This window comes from Cetorhinus maximus, chromosome 3, assembly GCF_964194155.1.
Source record: "Cetorhinus maximus chromosome 3, sCetMax3.hap1.1, whole genome shotgun sequence".
NCBI lineage: Eukaryota > Metazoa > Chordata > Chondrichthyes > Lamniformes > Cetorhinidae > Cetorhinus > Cetorhinus maximus.
The window spans coordinates 200783516-200801824 of record NC_135881.1 but is presented as its reverse complement, the minus strand read 5'-3'; the positions used below and the strand labels follow the sequence as shown (position 1 = coordinate 200801824).

At 40.8% G+C, this 18309-nt stretch overlaps 1 protein-coding gene across 2 annotated transcripts in view; it reads left to right on the top strand.

Annotated features, from left to right (window-relative positions):
- zdhhc3a (zDHHC palmitoyltransferase 3a) overlaps positions 1-18309 on the top strand; it is a 42372-nt gene that overhangs the window by 14381 nt on the left and 9682 nt on the right. Inside the window, exons 4-7 of one of the 2 annotated variants that reach the window (XM_078539609.1) lie at positions 325-421; positions 4276-4357; positions 6745-6875; positions 11951-12438. In XM_078539609.1, the coding sequence (XP_078395735.1) occupies positions 325-421; positions 4276-4357; positions 6745-6875; positions 11951-12109 (469 nt within the window). In that variant the 3' untranslated portion in view covers positions 12110-12438. Of the gene's footprint in view, positions 1-324; positions 422-4275; positions 4358-6744; positions 6876-11950; positions 12439-18309 lie in introns of those variants that run through there. The other variant, XM_078539608.1, reaches the window with a different exon arrangement.

Below are 18309 nucleotides of genomic sequence, written 5' to 3'. Positions count from 1 at the left end.
AGGCTTTTCCCTCCTGTCAGTAAGCCATGCCGATGGCTTAGGATACAACAGTTTTGTTTTGAGCAACCCAGCCTGCCTACCAATCTGGAAGCACCTAATCTGGTGAACACTAGCTGAGCATGTAGGAAAAAGAATGAGGAGAATCAACAATAAATTGGGATGGCCTCTAGAAGATGTGGGGAAGAGAGCAAAAAAAAATTTATTTGAGGTGGAATACACTAGCGTTGAAAAATGGTGACCTAACACATTGGCTATTGAGTAGTTGCTGTAAGAAATTCTGATAAATGACTGGTGTTCTTTCAACTGTTCAAAATCGCCTTCTAGTGTATGCAAGAGATGTATTCGAAAGATGGACCACCACTGCCCCTGGGTTAACAACTGTGTGGGAGAGAATAACCAGAAGTACTTTGTGTTGTTTACAGTAAGTACTGCTAATAGTGTCTGTTTTCAATACTTAAAAGCCGCCAAAAATGTTCTTCAAACATAGGCTGTGCTGAGTTTGGGTTTTACCTCCTAATTTTAATGGCATGTGATGGTTGCAATCCCGTCATAATGAAGTGCATGCTCTAGTTGTGAGAGCAGCTGTTGCTAACTGGGGAAAAGTTGGGGTGTTATTCTTAAGTATGTAAGAACTGGTCCCCTGCCATGTAGGGGGAAGAAAAGGGAGTCTGTGCGTGTGTTCTCAGGGTTTTGTGAATAAACCTATGTTAAGGAAGGACTGGTTCCAGATTCCACCTTTGCTCAGTGAATGAGCAGCAAATTATAACAACATTGTGAACTCTGCAAAGTTGCTTCATCTACCCTGAGCTGCACTAACATACACAGTTGTGCAGGCTACCAAATGCAGGGATGCACTTCCCTCCAAGATTCCTATTAGTATGAAACATTCAGCACTGCACATTTCATGGGCTGTGAAGTTGTTCTACTGCTTTTCATGCTAACGGGCGGGATCCTAGTAGAAAAGCAGAATACAGCAGATGCTGGAAGTCGGAAATAAAAGCAAAAAGTGCTGGGAAAACTCAGCAGGTCAGGCAGCATCTGTGGAGAGAAACATTGTTTCAGGTCAATGATCTTTCATGAGAACCAGGGCATCACTGCAGGAATTCCTCAGGGTAATGTTCTAGGCTCAATCATCTTCAGCCGCTTCAACAATGACCTTCTTTTCATCATGAGGTCAGAAGTGGGGATATTCGCTCATGATTGCACAATGATCACCATCATTCACGACTCTTCGGATACTGAAGCAGTCCATGTCCAAATGCAGCAAGACCTGGACAATATCCAGGCTTGGGCTGACAAGTGGCAAGTAACATTCATGCCACACAAGTGCCAGGCAATGATCACCTCCAACAAGAGAGAACCTAACCATTGCCCCTTGACATTCAATGGTTTTATCATCAGTGAATCCCCCACTGTCGACGTCCTGGGGCTTACCATTGACCAGAAACTGAACTGGACAAGCCATGTAAATGCTGAGGCTACAAGCGCAGGTCAGAGGCTAGGAATCCTGCAGCAAGTAACTCACCAACTGACTCCCCAAAGCCTGTCCACCATCTACAAGGCACAAGTCAGGAGTGTGATGGAATAATCCCCACTTGCCTGGATGAATGCAGCTCCCACAGCACTCAAAAAGCTTGAGACTGTCCAGGACAAAGCAGCCCATTTGATTGGCACCACATCCACAAACGTTCACTGCCTTCACCACCAACGCACAGTAGCAGCAGTGTGTACCATTACAAGATGCACTGCAGAAAATCACCAAGGCTCCTTAGACAGCACCTTCCAAACGCACAACCACTACCATCTAGGACAAGGGCAGCAGATACATGGAAACATCACCATCCTGACTTGAAGATATATTATTGCCTTTCCTTCACTGTCACTGGGTCAAAATCCTGGAACTCCCTTCCTAACAGCACTGCAGGTGTACCTACACCACATGGACTACTGCGGTTCAAGAAGGCAGCTCATCGCCACCTTCTCAAGGACAACTAGGAATGGGCAAATAATGCTGGCCCAGCCAGTGAAGCCCACATCCTGTGAATGAATAATTTAAAAAAAACAATAGTTGTCTTATGGGTGGGGGCATGTCCATACTGCAAGGCCCCATCTGCCTTATTTGTACTAAACTAGGTGTTTCTCCAGTTGGAGAAACTGAGTAATTTCCTTGAGAATTTCTCCTAGTTAAAATTGGTGCAGTTGTGACTAGTAATGATGCAGCATTGTAACCACTGAAGAGACAGAACTCTTGAAACTACGCACGCACCCCCTCTCTAAGGTGCCAGATTTAATTTGTATTGATCTATAAACTATGTAGCAGGATAACTGTACACCTGGATAATTCCATGAGTGCATTGAAAGGTCATCAGTCAATGTCCGAGATTTCCTGTTAACTCCTAAGATACACGGGATTGTACCTGAATGCCACGGATGTTACAAAATCAGAAATCCAACTTCCCTTCAATTTTTTGGTTGCAATTCTCCTGATGCTAACACCTATATTGCATCTATATTGATTATTAAGGCTGTGGGAATGAAATAACAAGTTGATCTCTTCAGCCATGTATTTAGATGAAGAAATAACTGCAAATGCCAGAAATCTGCAATCTGTCATTTTATGTACATCATACTTGGTGTAACTTCACAGCCTAATTGCCAACTTAATGAACTCTTACTGCTTTGAAAAAGATTGTATTTTTAATGAAAGCTAGAGTATATTTTTTATAGTAATGACTGGGATACTAATCTTGCTTTCATGCTATATGAGCATGGAAAATTTCACGTTTCACAAACATAATCCAGTAATGTTTGTATAGTTAACTTTTTATACCAGTGCTGAATTGCTTCAACCTTGATTCCATTTCAACATAAAGACAATGCAGGCTAATCCAGTGCTGCTTGTGTTGTAAGCAGTTAAAAATAGTCGTTTGGTCATACAGAACTTACATATTGCTGAAAAAAAGAGACATACCATCAAAGCGTTTTGTCTTGCGTTCATCAGGATATCTCGCAAGAAATTATCAACAGTGACAGGGGAACAACAATTTATACTGCATGAGAAGAGTGTGCTGACTGGTTGGCAAATGGACTCTGGTGGAGGCATTGCCTTGGAGAATGCAGCTTGGAACACTTAACTGCCCAGCTTTGTTCAGTTTCAAACTGGGCAGGTCGACTGTGGTCAAGGCTTTGCCCTGGGGAATGAACCAGGGAATGACTTCCACAAGCTTGTCAGTTGGGCTCACAGTGTGGCTCACTTATACATGCTAGAAGTCACATGTATTCACGGACAGGGCCCCTACCCTTTGCAGACGGAAGGAACATGTTCACACTTTGCAGCTTTTTCAACTAAATAAAAACTTCATGAAGCTTATCCTGAAGAGTGCAAAAGATTTAATAACATGTCTTTTTATCAGCAATGCTCAAGTCCTGTAAGCTATTAAGCTTGTTGCAGACTATTGAATATGTGTTTTTCAAGATCAAATTCTTTTGCGCTAACATTATTTCATCATTTTATTCTGTTAGCTGACCTTAACTTTATTTTGTGGCATCACTTGAGACATTTAGTTTTGTTCTGCGGACTTGTGCCTTTACAGTGATTCCTCACTTAAAGTTATAAAAACAAAAAGCTAAAAGCTGCTGCGGATGCTGGAAATCCAAAACAAAAACAGAATTACCTGGAAAAACTCAGCAGGTCTGGCAGCATCGGTGGAGAAGAAATCAGTTGACATTTCAAGTCCTCACGACCCTTCGGCAGAACTGAAGTCATACTTCAGTTCTGCCGAAGGGTCGTGAGGACTCGAAACGTCAACTGATTTCTTCTCCACCGATGCTGCCAGACCTACTGAGTTTTTCCAGGTAATTCTGTTTTTGTTTTGTCCTCACTTAAAGTTGTTGCATTCCTGACAATCGCGACTTTAAGTGAATCGTAGGTTCACGTGGGAATCAACGTTAAAGCCAGAGTTAGGTTCATTTGGACATTTCTTGCCCAAGAAAAAATAATGTACAAGTTGAAATACTGTACTATACATGTGCAGCACTGTGCATTCCTAGCTGAAATAACTTGCAACATAAAATACAAATTATAAAAGCAATACAATTAAATAATTTATTTTAAAAATACCGTACTCACCTCAGTACACAGTACTGTACCTGGGCTCTGCTCTCAACTCATTTTTGTGCACTATTGACAGTTTACGTGGCACCAATGTCTAATTTCTAGTTTTAATTCAGATTTAACTAAATTACTGAAAAAATGTCTTGTGTTCTATATTTCAGATGTATATAGCTCTGATATCACTACATGCCCTTATCATGGTTTGCTTTCACTTTCTGTATTGCTTTGAAGAGGAGTGGACAAGTAAGTAGAAATACAGACCTTAATTCAGTTCATTTTTCTTTTTTTAACTAGAATCTAACTTTGAGTGTGAGGGTATCCACAAAGGATCCTTTCAGTGGAAGACTATAGTTTGTGTTCTCCTGTTGTGGAAATACTTTATGCGTAACTATAGGGTGCTTGCAACTGGGAAAAGAAGGTTCAAAGATTCAAAGATAATACCAAACAAGATGAAGAATGTCCGCACTCTGAGTTACAATGTTTAGTTAAAGCATACGCTTCAGGGAGATTAAAGCTTTTAATTCCGCCCTGATAACATGTCTTAACCCCAACTGGAATTGGACTGTTTTCAGCAGTCATTAAATACTGGGTTTTTTTTTACTGCACTCCGCAAAGTGAAGCTGCTGGTTTAGGAGGTGGTCACGGTGTGGGATGCGGTGGAGGTGGGAAATGCAGTCTTGTATTTCACAGATTTATTGCCCTCTACTTCCTGAAAAACCCTGCCATTTTTACTTTGCAGAGCCAATACTGCTCAAGTTGCTCAAATAATATAATTGCATCCATAAGTTGAAACCTGACGTTTCTCATTAATGCTGTAGGAAATGCATTTATTTATTTTCAAAAACGAATGATTATGATGTAGATCAAATCCAAAATCTGAAGCATAAACTGTCTGTTCCCTCAACCAGCAGCTGTTGGTTTACTTGCTGTTTTTTCTGCCTTTGCAAAATATGCAGTTTTTTTGTTAAGTCGTCTGTTCGAAAGCAGAGAATGAAGGTTTTAAGTGAAAATCAGACCCCCCCCTCCTTATCCTTCTTCTGATGCTATCTTAATGATAGCACTGATTTGGTTATTTGCTAGTCAGTTCCTGCTTTAAGATACAGATTTACTACTGGAGGTGCATTCCTTCTGTAGATACATGGAGCAAAACTGCAGGGGTTTAGTGTGGAGATGCGCACGCCTCCCCCCACCCCCCAGGTATATCCTGAATCATTGAGACAGTGAATATATTATGGCCTATCTGTGTTCAGTATGAGGTGAAAATCTGCAATTATAAGCAAAAAATGCTGAAACGCTCATTAGATCAGGCAACATCTGTGGAGAGAGAGACATAGTTAATGTTCCATGTCTTGTGTGGGGGGGAGGTGGTGGCGTAGTGGTATTGTGACTGGATTGTTAATCCAGAGACCTAAGTTAATGAAGCATTACCCAGAGTAATGCTCTGGGGACCTGGGTTCGAATCCCACCACGGCAGATGGTGGAATTTGAATTCAATGAAAAAAGTCTGGGAATAAAAGTCTAATGATGACCATGAAACGCCCATTGCCAATTGTCATAAAAACCCGTCTGGCTCACTCGTGTCCTTTAGGGAAGGAAACCTGCCGACCGACATGTGACCCACAGCAATATGGTTGACTCTTAAATGCCCTCTAAACAAGGGCAATTAGGGATGGGCAATAAATGCTGGCCTAGCCAGTGACGCCCATATCCCAAGAACGAATGGAAAAAAATACTGCCAAATGCGACAGATGTAACAGTTTTAAGCATATCTTCCAGATCATCTTTTTGATCCTTTACTTTTCCTGCCTTGCACCATCATCCCTTTTGTCATTTGACCCCTCCTGCCTTCCATCCTATCGCAGACTTCCCCTTTCACTTGTGCTTCCTCCCATTTGCCCCCACCCCCACCCTTTCCCTGCCTCTGTACTTGCTTAAAATCTGTTACATCTGTAAAAGTTTCCAGTTCACGGGAACCTGAAAGGTTAATTGTTTCTCTCTCTGCCCACAGATGCTGCCTGATCTCCCTGAGTACTTAGTGTTTTATGTTTTTATTTCAGTATGGCTGCACCATTGGGCATGCAATTACTTACAGTGCTCCCAGTCAGTGAAAATTTATTAAGAATGCACCAAATAGCCATTATAAAATGTGCTGAAAGAATGTTTTAAAGGTTTGGATGTCGAACGTTCTTTCAGTTTCCTGTTAGAGATGCTTTATTCTCCCAATGTGCAATCGGATGAAAATGTCATCTTTGCTTTTTAATCGAGGAGCGTTACATGTGGTTAAATTGAAAGCAGTTATTACTGATGTGTTGCGCTGTGCCTGTTCCAAAGGAAATTAAAATTCACAGAACCATTTACCCCTCTACAACTGGCAGAGGTGGTTTTTCAACACTATATAAATTATTCTAAAAGAAATAACTAATGCTATCAATACTTCACAATATTCGATAACGTCTTTCCCTGAATCTCTAGACCTTCGATCGATATAGTGTCGCATAAAATGGCAATTTATTTTTGTTCAATCAAGCCTTTGTTCTACCCTGATTCTCATTCAGTGGAAAAATGCCACTAATTATTGTGAAGCATTTGCATTTGTGTTTGATAGTTTGTTTTGCCTTCTACCTTCCTAGAATGCAGTTCATTCTCGCCACCATCCACAGTGATACTACTCATTCTTCTGTGCTTTGAGGGTCTTCTCTTCCTGATTTTCACTGCTGTGATGTTTGGCACCCAAGTACATTCTATCTGCTCAGATGAAACGGTGAGTAGTTAACCATTTCACTCCATATCTGTCATTGAATGTCCTTTCAAGAATATTCATCACATATACACATACCAGCATCATACTCCCAAAAGCAAATAGACTGTGAGTTATGCAGCTGCCCATCCGGTTGTGTGCTGCAAATTCCCCGTCTGTCATCAAGGGGCAGGCACCAAGTATAGGTAAGGTGCTTTCTCTTAGGGAGAAGGTGTGTGTCCTAGAGTGAGTTGTGGAGCAGTGTTTTCAGAGGTCTGGAGGGAAGCCACTGATCTGGTGTCTGAGCTGATGATGTGGGAAGGAAAGGAGGAATAAACTTGCATTTATCTAATGCCTTTTATCTCCTCAATGTCTCAAAGCGATTCACAGCAGTTGTTGCTACCTTAGCAAGCACAGCAGCCGCCTTGTGCACAGGAAGACCCCACAAACATCAGTGAGATAAATGACCAGTTAATCTGTTTTGATGGTGGTGGTGATTTTGAGAGATTCATTTGGCCTGTACACTGAGAGTACACCCCTGCTCCACTTCGAATCATGCCATGGGGTCTTTGACGTTCGCTAATTATGGGGCTTTAAATATTTGGAGAAGCGACAAAAAGAAATAAACAAATGCTATCAATACTTCACAATAATTAGTAGCGTTTTTCCCCTGAATAAGAATCAGGGTAGAACAAGCCTTCCATTGACTCGCCCTGTCCCAAACCTCTCCTTTATCCGATAATTCATGCTAGCTGTGGTTTTACAGACAACACTCCACCACTTTGATCAAGTGGCCATTATTCTTCTCATTTGAATTTTATGTTGAGCATCCCATGCCCTTCCATGTTCTGAGAAATGACAGCATCACAGCTGAATGTGACCCTTTTTGCAGCGTGAGCCACTAGAAAGCAATGAGGTTATATCCTCAGCCAATACTCCTTTCTCTTTCCTTCTCCACCCCATCCCAACCCAAACCTGCGCTTCCCACTATAACCCTACCTGAGGGCACAACTTCAGGTGATAGAACAAGATTCTTTACTGTGTATGTGGCTCAGGGCCACATCACATGCTGTACTTACCCATTAAGCAACTGGGGGAGAATCTTCCTAGATTTTATTAAGTTGATGAGGAAGCTACTGAAAATAGTACCTGACGATATAAACGAAGTATCAAAACAGATTAATGCTTAGTGCCGTGCAGTATTCCTTCTAATTCCTCTTTGCTGTGCACAACCTGTTTCTTGCAAATCTTAACGGTAATTTTTGTTCCAAGAGGCCTGTTTATTCCCTGCATGGTACATTTTAGATTTCTGCACAGCCACACACACAGCTTAAAGCACACGTTGGTGGTGTGTACAGTTAGTTATGAGGAGGTCTTGTGGTGCAGTGGGCAGTGTCCGTGCCTCTGAGCCAGAGGCTCTGGGTTTGAGTCCTGCCTCAGGACTTGATGGCCAAGGAAGATGTGTTCATAACACAGCCAAACAGGTTGAGTATCAACCTGTAAATCCTTCCAACACACACCAACAGCAGGCGGTAAGAGCGGGAGAGATTCCTGGTCAGCCATGTGATAAAAAGAAATTGGAGCCTCTCCCATCAGTCCCCTTAGCCAGACTACAACATGCATGTAAAAGTGTATGTTGCCTGAGTAACTCTGACTCACTGGATGAGCTGTAACACACCACAACCACAGTTAGTTATTGGCAAAGAATTCCAAATAGGTTCATAGACTTTCATAACTTGGTCGAGACCCTGGTTATACGTTGCTAATTTGTTATAGGATTAGAATCACAGTTGAATGTCAGCTACAGTTGTTTCGTGTGGTCCTACCTGATGACAGCGTTTCAGTGCTCTACAAAAAGATACTTGGCAAAGCACAAGTGAATATTAGACAGGTTTAGAAATAAATATTAGACCGGTTTTCTCTTAATGTTGTGCTCCCAACATATTGGTCAAGCTTTCAGAAAAAAAGTGCCGCTTCGATCTTCTGGCCTGCAGATGACCTCATTGTTATCAAACTGCTTAAATACTAGTAGTAATGGCCTACCTAAACTAATTGGTTCACAGCTGACTTGCAAAAAAACGATTGGTCAGATAATATTTCACCAATTGTTTTGCTTGAAATGAACATTAAAATCCCCAAGTTTTTAAAATCAGTGTCATTGATAAAGGCGCATTCCAAAACTACACTAAGGTGGCTGAAAGATCACATCATTAAATTTATCTAGAAATGGATTTTTTTTTTAGTTCATCCGGCTGAGGGGTGTGCGTGCTGCATTACAAGAATTCCTGGGTAGCATTAAGCACAGCCAGATCCAGGAGAAAGCTCCCTTCACTCTGCCCCAACAACATGCTTGATCCCAAACTTCCAAGAAGCATCCACACTGTAGTTTGTAACATGCTTTCCACTTCACCCCCCTCAGCCATCCCATCCTTGGGCCTATCTAAGTGGCATTATGAATTAATGTTGAACTAAGGGAGCTTTTTTGCTATAGGTCCATTCCCACTCAGATGGAGACTTCACAAATGCATTTCTTGTGGGACCTCAATAGTCAACAGCACAGGAGTCTCTGATGCTATAAATCTGGTTTTGAATCCAGATTCTAGAAAGGTTTGAATCTAACTCACTGCACAACCCAGTGGCATTTTTTTAAACTTGGATTATAGTCCATTAAGAGGATTTTAAGATGTTATATCTGTTAATGAAATATACCACCAATTTAATTTCTTTAAAGGCTAATCAATCAATTTAGGTTAGTTAATGGAATTTAAGCCACTTTCTAGTAGTAATGGACCACTTCAAGAGAAACGGGGAGGAAATTGCCAGATTTTTTCCCCTGATTAGCTATGGGCTTTTCTTTTTATATATCAATCTGGGATTTTTCCCCCTTCCAGGGGATTACATTACAGCGAGTGAATCATAATGTTTACGGCATGATATCTGTTTACGGGGCAGATGAGATTGTCCAGCTGGCCTCTTCCTGTCCAATATTTTCCATGTGCAATTCCAGTCTATATTTCTGAAGATAAAGGTTCAGCCAGCTTTTTGGAGCACTATAGTGATAGCAAACCCATCTCCCTTCAAAATGTTTTCTTTGCACAACGTTGAGCAAAATGAAGGGGAGATTAGCCCAGCAGTGCAAGCAGGAGGAGGTGACTTGTTTTTGGGAATGAGGTTGACGCCTTGTAATTAGCTGTCATACCATTTAATTTGCCTTTTGAGTTGTTTCTAGATGCTAAAGCTGCTGTCTAAGTGCATACATACTAGGATGTGATGAAGGAACAGACAGGTGCCTAGCTGAAAATGCCACTCCTTCCAACCTAATTTACAGCAGTGCTGCCCACTGTGAAATATCTCTGGACCACATGGTCCCGGGTCTTGCTGGAGGATATGTCATTAATGTGCAGTTCCTGTAGGGAGATGAATGGACAATGAAGAAAGTAGATAGGTAATGACAATAGTTTGGTAAAACCAGTTTTAATCCCCACTCCGCTCAAACTCAGTTGAGAACAATCATTGTTAGATAAATAGCCCATATTTTTTGGGAGGTGGGGATGATGAAGAGCATGGCAATTGAGAGTGAAATATAGACATATAAACTGTGTGGATTTATTTGTGTGTGTCATTTGTTTAATGGTTGCCAGTTGTTTCCACCTTGCTGTTTTGCTTCTGATGCTGTCTTCTCACTATCATTTGTTTTGTATTTTTGTTTTAATTTCCTCTACAATACTGGCATATCCTCAGAAATTAGGCTGGTCTTTTCCCCACAGCTTGAGAATTAGTGGGAGGGTTTAAGAGTACATTTACAAGCGGCCACAATGCTTAAGATGTCAGTTTTATTCAGCATTTCAAACAGCATCTATCAATAAATTTATAACTTGCTGTGACTTATTTTTGCAACACCTCACCTATTTCCAATCCTCGGCATGCCTTTTAAAATTTGCATTCTCTATCACCCGCCCAAGCCCTACTCCACCTTTCTCAAGAGAGATCCTGCCCTATCTAGGTGGACCACATCAGGCACTATTAGACCCTGTTCTACAATGTCAGAGCTGCTTACTACTCCAGGATCATTCTATATTGCAAAGGTATCTTCTGTAATGCAAAGCCCCACCTCCTACTGTGTTTCTCTACCAGCAGCTGCCTCTTTAAACTCCTCTCCCCTGCCTTTTCACCCTCACCTCCAACAAATGGAGAAGCTTATAGACTCCTTTACTGAGATTGAGACCATCTTTTAAGCTGTCCCTGCTGCATCCCTTCCTGTTAATAATTTAATTGTGGTGTATAAAATTGAGGGGCCTAGATGGAGTCAATAGTTAAGGCAGTCCACAAATGCAAATTGTTGGATATGTGCGTCAGTCAGCCATTTGATGTTCCAGGGTCATTTTGCCAAATTTCTGTGCTTTATTGCACTCACTGTACCAGTTTAATAGAACCATACTAAAATATAGGAGACTCTTTCCCAGTAGTTTTCTATATAATGCTGTAAATGGCATGTTTGTGCTATACTTACTGACGATATTGACTTGGATGAAATACAGGAGAAAAATCCATCATTTCTATAAAGATGTGTATTTAAAAATGTGATCAACAGTTGGATTGATGGCATAGCATCTCAGTGCCCGGCTGTACCGCATCATAGTTGAAATGGGGGTTGCCCTTATTGTTTTCCCCTTGCGGCGAAGTCCCAGCCAGCCACCTGGAGAGGCGTTCCTTTTGAATGGTTGGGTTAATTTGAAGCCTACCTGCGTTGCTTTTTCCAGTTTCTGAAGGGGGATTTGGCCGAAGCCTGGTGGGGGGGGAGGAGGAACAGGTCATCGGCCTGCCCACTTGATAAAAGGCAAAGGAGAAGAGCAGTGCCTGGAAACGAGCGGGGTGGGCAGGGGGAAGCGTTGAAAATTATACCGTAAACTACAACTATTTGGGGTTTTTAAAATTAATCGAAAGTATCATTGGATGTTAAATTGAAATATCCGTGACCTTTGCTGATTGATGTATGTCTGGTGTTCTGTTTGTAGTGGGTAGACAAAAGTCCTCCTTCCTTTCCCCGCCCCCCCCCAATCTTACCTACATGATTTAAGCTGTTCTATTTCTGTTTCCAGGGAATAGAGCAGTTGAAAAAGGAAGAGAGAAGATGGGCTAAAAAAACAAAATGGATGAATATGAAAGCTGTGTTCGGTCATCCATTTTCAATAGAATGGCTAAGCCCATTCGCGACTCCAGATCAAGGGAAGGTAGACCCGTACCAGTATGTGGTCTGAGTCATCCTAGGCCAGCAATCCAATCCAAACTGGTTACTTTAATAGCAACTACTTGTACAAGTACCAGTCGTAACTTGCTCTATAAGTTATTTACAAGATGGTATTCTTCCTGATCCACGTGGTTTTTTTTTAAAGCATGGATGATGAAAAGGTGCACTCCATTGTTCAACTTTATTCCAGCCTTCTCTGTTCTGCGAAATAATAGGACAGTAAAACTGTAAAATGCCGAACTTCCTTCTCTCCTACACTGCTATACTGGATATTGTATGATATAAAGCAGGCTTCTAAAGACTGCAGATGTAGCTGTAAAATTAAAATAAAGGAAATTGAAGAAAATCAACTGACTGAAAGTACTGTTAAGGATCAGGCATCCTTCTGAAGCTTCAAGATTCAAAATAGGGGCTGGATTAATTCTCTTTCTAAGACTTTTTTTGATTTGCCTTTATTGATTTATACCTTGACATTCTGTAACAATAACTAAAGTATAAGCTGATGCCTTTATTAACGTGGTGTCATTACAGTAATTATTAAGTACTATGGGGCACGGCTAAGATGCTAACTACAGATGGGATGAAGCCCTGCTTGCTTTTATTTTACTGCCCACTACCCCATAGCCTTCAAGAACCTAACTTCCTGTTCTTATTTTCTTCTGTATTTGCTCCAATGTGATTTTTTTTAACATTCTGGTTCATTTAATCCATATTTGGAGGGTGGTGTGCCTTGGCCTTGCCCTCCCAAAGTTGGGCTTCTAGGGTGGTCCATATTAAACCAAAGAAGAGATGCTCTGTGTTTAAAAGGGAAGTCACTTAGCCTTTTAAAAGGGCAGTTAACGCAGCAAAGCCTGTAGAATGAAGGTCATTAATTTTAAATTGTAAAAAAAAAAGCTTTTGATGCAAGGCCATACCCTCTGATATTGGTACATGCCGTTTGGAGTTGCTCTTCCCCACTTAAATTGATTTCACATTGTGTCCTGTAAACATACACATTTGCTGATATGAATCAATTAAATAAGTTGAAGTTCCTTATTTACATGGTCATCCATGTTTGTAAAGCGCCAAAATCATCATTACATGGACTGCCAACATGACATCATTAATGCATTTCTTTTGTGTTTTTTAAAATTACTAAATTTTTATTGGGTGTTAATTTTTATACTCCTTCTGTCTGCCCTATCCTCATCTTCCTCCTTGACCATGTTAAGGCAACATAACTGAGTGAATACATTCAGAACTTTAGCTGTCAACCCTACCTACTCCCTCCATAATGATAGACTACTTATTGCTTGATGCTTTTCAGGCCTGTGCAAATTTGCTCATCTGTTTACAATTTTCAGCAGGTAAATTCAGTCTTCCAAACACCACAAACAAAATGGCTTTTGTAGATGTGCAGAAGCTGCATTAAAAACATGAGTTTTTTTTTTAAAACAAAAGTTTTTTAATCTTTCCCTCTACCTCTCATTTGACCTTTTTTTAAAAACATTTTATGTACTTTTTCTATGTTCTTTTCCGCCAAGCTGTCTTTGTTTTCCTCCCTTGATTTGGAACGTGAGTAGGCCATTCAGCCTCTCATCCTACCATTCAGGTAGCTCATGGCATATCTGTACCTCATATCCATTTTACACACCTCAGTTCCAAACCCCTTATCCAACAAAAACGTATCAATCTCTGTCTTGAAAATTTCAATTGACCCAGCATCCACAATATTTGTGAAGTTAACGCTATTGGAAATCTTGTCCCTTGTCACATCTGTCCACGAGCATGACTCAGACAAGCCTGGTGTCCAGTTATACAAACTGGGATTGGTGAAATGGCTTCTGACACGGAATCCAAGGAAATGGCGTTTGCCTTGCTTCCTGAATGAGCCCTGCCAAGAGCAAACTTTTGTAGCCATCCTGTAGCAATGTTATCATGTTCACAATCTGATGGTGCCTAGTACAGACTGAAATTAATGAGGGTTTTATTCAGGATGAGCTGGTGGTTAGGACGACATCAAGCATTCTTTTGTTCAGCGGCTTCTGTTTCATTCAGTTTGTTTCATTATTCATATCCCCGGAGCTTTTTAATTGGGTTGAAAGTTAATGCATTTCGTCAGGTTTATGGATATTATGCATGGGTGAAAATCAGGGCTGCAAAAAACTTGCAAAATTTGAATCCTGCAAATTTTTTTAAAAAGAGCTTTCCGATGGCTGTTTCTAAGTGCATTGCACAGGCTGGCATTGAACTAGACTGGTGAAGACTATCTCTTACTCGGTGCCTGATCTGTGGTAAGTTAGTCAACCTCAGCCAAAGTGGTCTCTGGAGCTCCCCAGATAGGAAAGAAGAAAATTAGGCTGGCTCCTTGTCACTTATTTTTTTGTTGAGCCCTGCAGTAAAGCCCCTGCCAGTGTTGGATAGTGTACTCATGCACTCTGGGCTCGCGTTTAAAAATGGCTACTTGTCAGAGGGCAGCCATTACCTGTGGAGCTATACCCCAGCATATGTATACCTTTTCGAAAAGGGGGCCACCCCCCCCAAATTAATGTGGTGTTTTTGTTTTAAAACTGGCCAGGATTAAAGGAGTAGCTCAGTAGATTATCATCATTACTGTCTTCGTGTATCAATGGGGTTTTAGGGAAATTCAATCTTCTACTTCTCTCTCACTCTAAATGCAATAAAAATTTTGTGCATAACAAAGGTAGACATTTTCAAGTTCTTTTTTTAAATGAGAGAATTCTGGCTTTTAAAACTCAAGATCCAAGAAATTAGTTGTTTTAGGAGTTTAGCAATTCTAGAAATGGGTTATGATGAGGTTAAATCTTAATGTGCAAACTGAACTCAAGTGAACAATTGGGTTTGTTTTTAAAAAAGGAAATGTTTAAAATTGTTAATAAAGGATGTTGTCCCCTGCAATGCTGGAATATCGAAAAGGAATATTTGTGTAGCTCTTGGTAGTATGGCATTGTTTAATATCAAGTCAACAAAACTCATCAGAGGCTTTTAATCTTGCATTAAAGCTGCTAATTAAATTTGCTTTGTAGAAATAAAATCAAACTGGTTTAAAGTTTTGTGTTATATTACAGCATTGCCAAAAAAACGCAGTTAGATCATTATTTCTGATAATCTTGTGTCCTCTGTATGTTGGGGTGGGGAAGAAATTACATTTAACATGGGGCTTGGGAAATTTGTGTTTGTCTAAACGTTTGCTTCAGATGCAATCTGAAAACTGTGTGTTATTTGGGTGCTATTATTGAATAATTAAATAAAACATTTTTCAAAGAATTTGTGCAGTGTTTGGATTTAGCTAGTGTTAATTGGCCTAAATGGCTTGCTGTGCTAACAGGATTAAGAAAGATTGAGCGTCTTCCATGAGTGCAAAGCTTAACCTCACTGTTTTGCATCCTTTTTCAAATAACCAGAGCTGACTAGATTATTTATATAAATGAAGAAATTGCGAAGGGGGTGAGGAACAAATTGCTTTAGGAAACTATCCACTTTTTGAACTGCTGGTCAGAGACATCTGCAGATGTGGGGAGTGAGGCATTGACATGGTGTACCAAACTCTCAGCTGCCCCTCACCCCAATCCTTGAGCTGCTGACTAAGTGCTGCCTACAGGCCTCTATCCTGACCTGTGGTGTCACTGGTGCAAATCTTTGTTGCACCCAGAAGAATTTGTGCACAACATGCAGAGTTGCACCCTTTTTGAAAGTTTTTAATTAAGGTATATATCTTACTGCTATACTAATATTCCAAAACTGGTTGACAGTTTGCCAAAGCATCAACCAAAGACAGCTTTTGTGTCAGGAATTTTGTATTAAGAAACCGAGACCCTTAACATTTAAGACCATTTCAGTCACACCAGCAATCAAGGCTAATCTGTTCGATATAGTTCAGTGAAAAAAGCAAACTAGGGAACTAATGAAAAGTAAAGGCACTTCTATTCCATTAAAGGTTGAACAGATCACTGCTATACAACTGACCTCTAGCTGCTTACCACTGCTTGTTCCTCTATCTATTGGGGATCTGTTGACTTTGGGTGGCCAGGGTGCATCTTGTCATTGTTGCTGCTCTGGCTAATCTTGCTAGTTAATAGTTCCAAGAGTCTAGTGTCAGTGATTTTAATGCCTTAAGAAATATAAGGCTAGCAGATTTTTTTTGTCCCCTGCCTTGTATCGATTCATCAATCATATTAAACACTACCTACCTGTAACCAGCCTGCCGGATGAAACATTGTAGGCTCCGAATTTAAATTTTGGTTTCTTCAGTTTCATCAAACTGCCTTTCACCGGTGTACTCACTTTTTGTGCCTTTTCTGTTACCTCCTTTTGGCCATAGGATGTGTTTGTGTCCAAAGCACCATTGTGTTATTCGCTTTGTCTAAAAATAGCAGAACTTGGCTAGTTGTGGTATCGACAATAACTCTTCAAAGTTGCTCCGTTCAGTACTTTTCCCACTCCTGTAGCCATGGTAACCTTGCTTAAACCTTCTAAACTTGGATGCTCGTTAGTCATATAATACTCTTAACTACAGGTCTATTGTCTAGAGGGATGCAATTCTACACTAGCTACCTTAACTTGTTCTGCCAGCTTACTCTGTTTTTGACACCTGCTGTATCTGGTGTCTGTATTGGTTTACTCATGATGCTTTCTGCTTGTGTCAAGGTGGCTGTAGCTTAAGTTATTTTCAACCAATGCCCCATAAACCTGTACCCTAAGCCCTAAAGGGGTCTGCCTTCAACATTGGAGGGCCAATGCCCTCTGATAAATGCCCACAGCGTGGTGCTTTGTTGCTTGGGGAAGGAGAGGCACGTTGGTAATTTCAAATAGAAATGCTGGCAATGAAATGCAACGGCTGCCAGCAGTGTTTGTCACATCTACCATCTTGGCCTGGCCATGGACAAGCTGACTTTGCAACAATTTGCCCTTATCAATGCTGACCCAGAAGGACCAACATCTGAAACATACATGCACTTTGGTAGGAAAAATCAAAAGGCAGACTATTATTTAAATGAAGGGGGACTCCAAAGAAAAGTGCAGCACAGAGGGACCTGGGTGTTCTTGTGCATGAAACGCAAAAAGTTAGTATGCAGGTGCAGCAAGTAATTAAGAAGGCAAATGGAATTTTGGCCTGTATTACTAGGGGATTGGACCTTAAAAATAGGGAAGTCTTGTTACAACTGTACAGGGTGTTGGTGAGGCCGCACCTGGAGTACTGTGTATGGTTTTGGTCCCCGTATTTAAGAAAGGATATACTGGCATTGGAGGCAGTTCAAAAGAGATTCATTAGGCTGATCCCTGGAATGAAGGGGTTGACTTATCAAGAACTACTAAACAGGTTAGGCCTTTATTCATTCACGTTTAGAAGAACGAGGGGTGATCTTATTGAAACGTACAAGATTCTGAGGGGGCTTGACAGGTTAGATGTTGAGAAGATGTTTCCACTAGTGGGGGAATCTCAAACGAGGGGACATAGTTCCAGAATAAGGGGCACTCATTTAAAACTGAGATGCATAGGAATTCCTTCTCTTAGAGGGTAGAGAATGTCTGGAATTCTCTACCCCAGAGAGTTGTGGAGGCTTGTTTTCCTTTGTATAGCTACACCGCAATATCTGTTAACGATTACTTATTGCATCTGTCTCCTTTTCATATGTGGAGTTGTCTCATCTAGGGTTTGGCTTATTTTTAAAAAAAGAGATTCCGTTGGTGACTTTTACTGAAGGTGTAGAATTTTCATGTGACATTGTAGATCTACCTGTTTTATTTCACAGCTTTCAGATAGGATATCTGCCTACCATAGCTGCATATACAGGAGCTGGGTTGTGAAGGAGGATTGGAAAGTGTTGAAATTGTCCCTTCTCTCCCCAAAAATCAAGAACCCAAGTTTTTTCCTCAAAGGTAGACTGCTGTTAGTCACAGATATTGTTAACTATGATCTCATGTCAGAACATCACTTGTAGGCTGTACTGGGCAAGTTTATTTTTAAGAAAATAGTGCAGCTGAACTTCTTGGCTGTAGGCTGGGCCAGTCACAAAGCTCATTGGCTCCAAGATAGCATTAGGACAATTGAGGACTGGTCATTTGATCCATCAAGTCTGCCACTTCCAGTGGACCACTCGTATTTTGTCCTGTTATGAATTCTGTTCTTCTGTGAGAGATGAATAATTTCAAAATCAGAACATTTTATGCAATTATTCTGGAAGCCAAAAAGAAATTTCCTCGCCACTC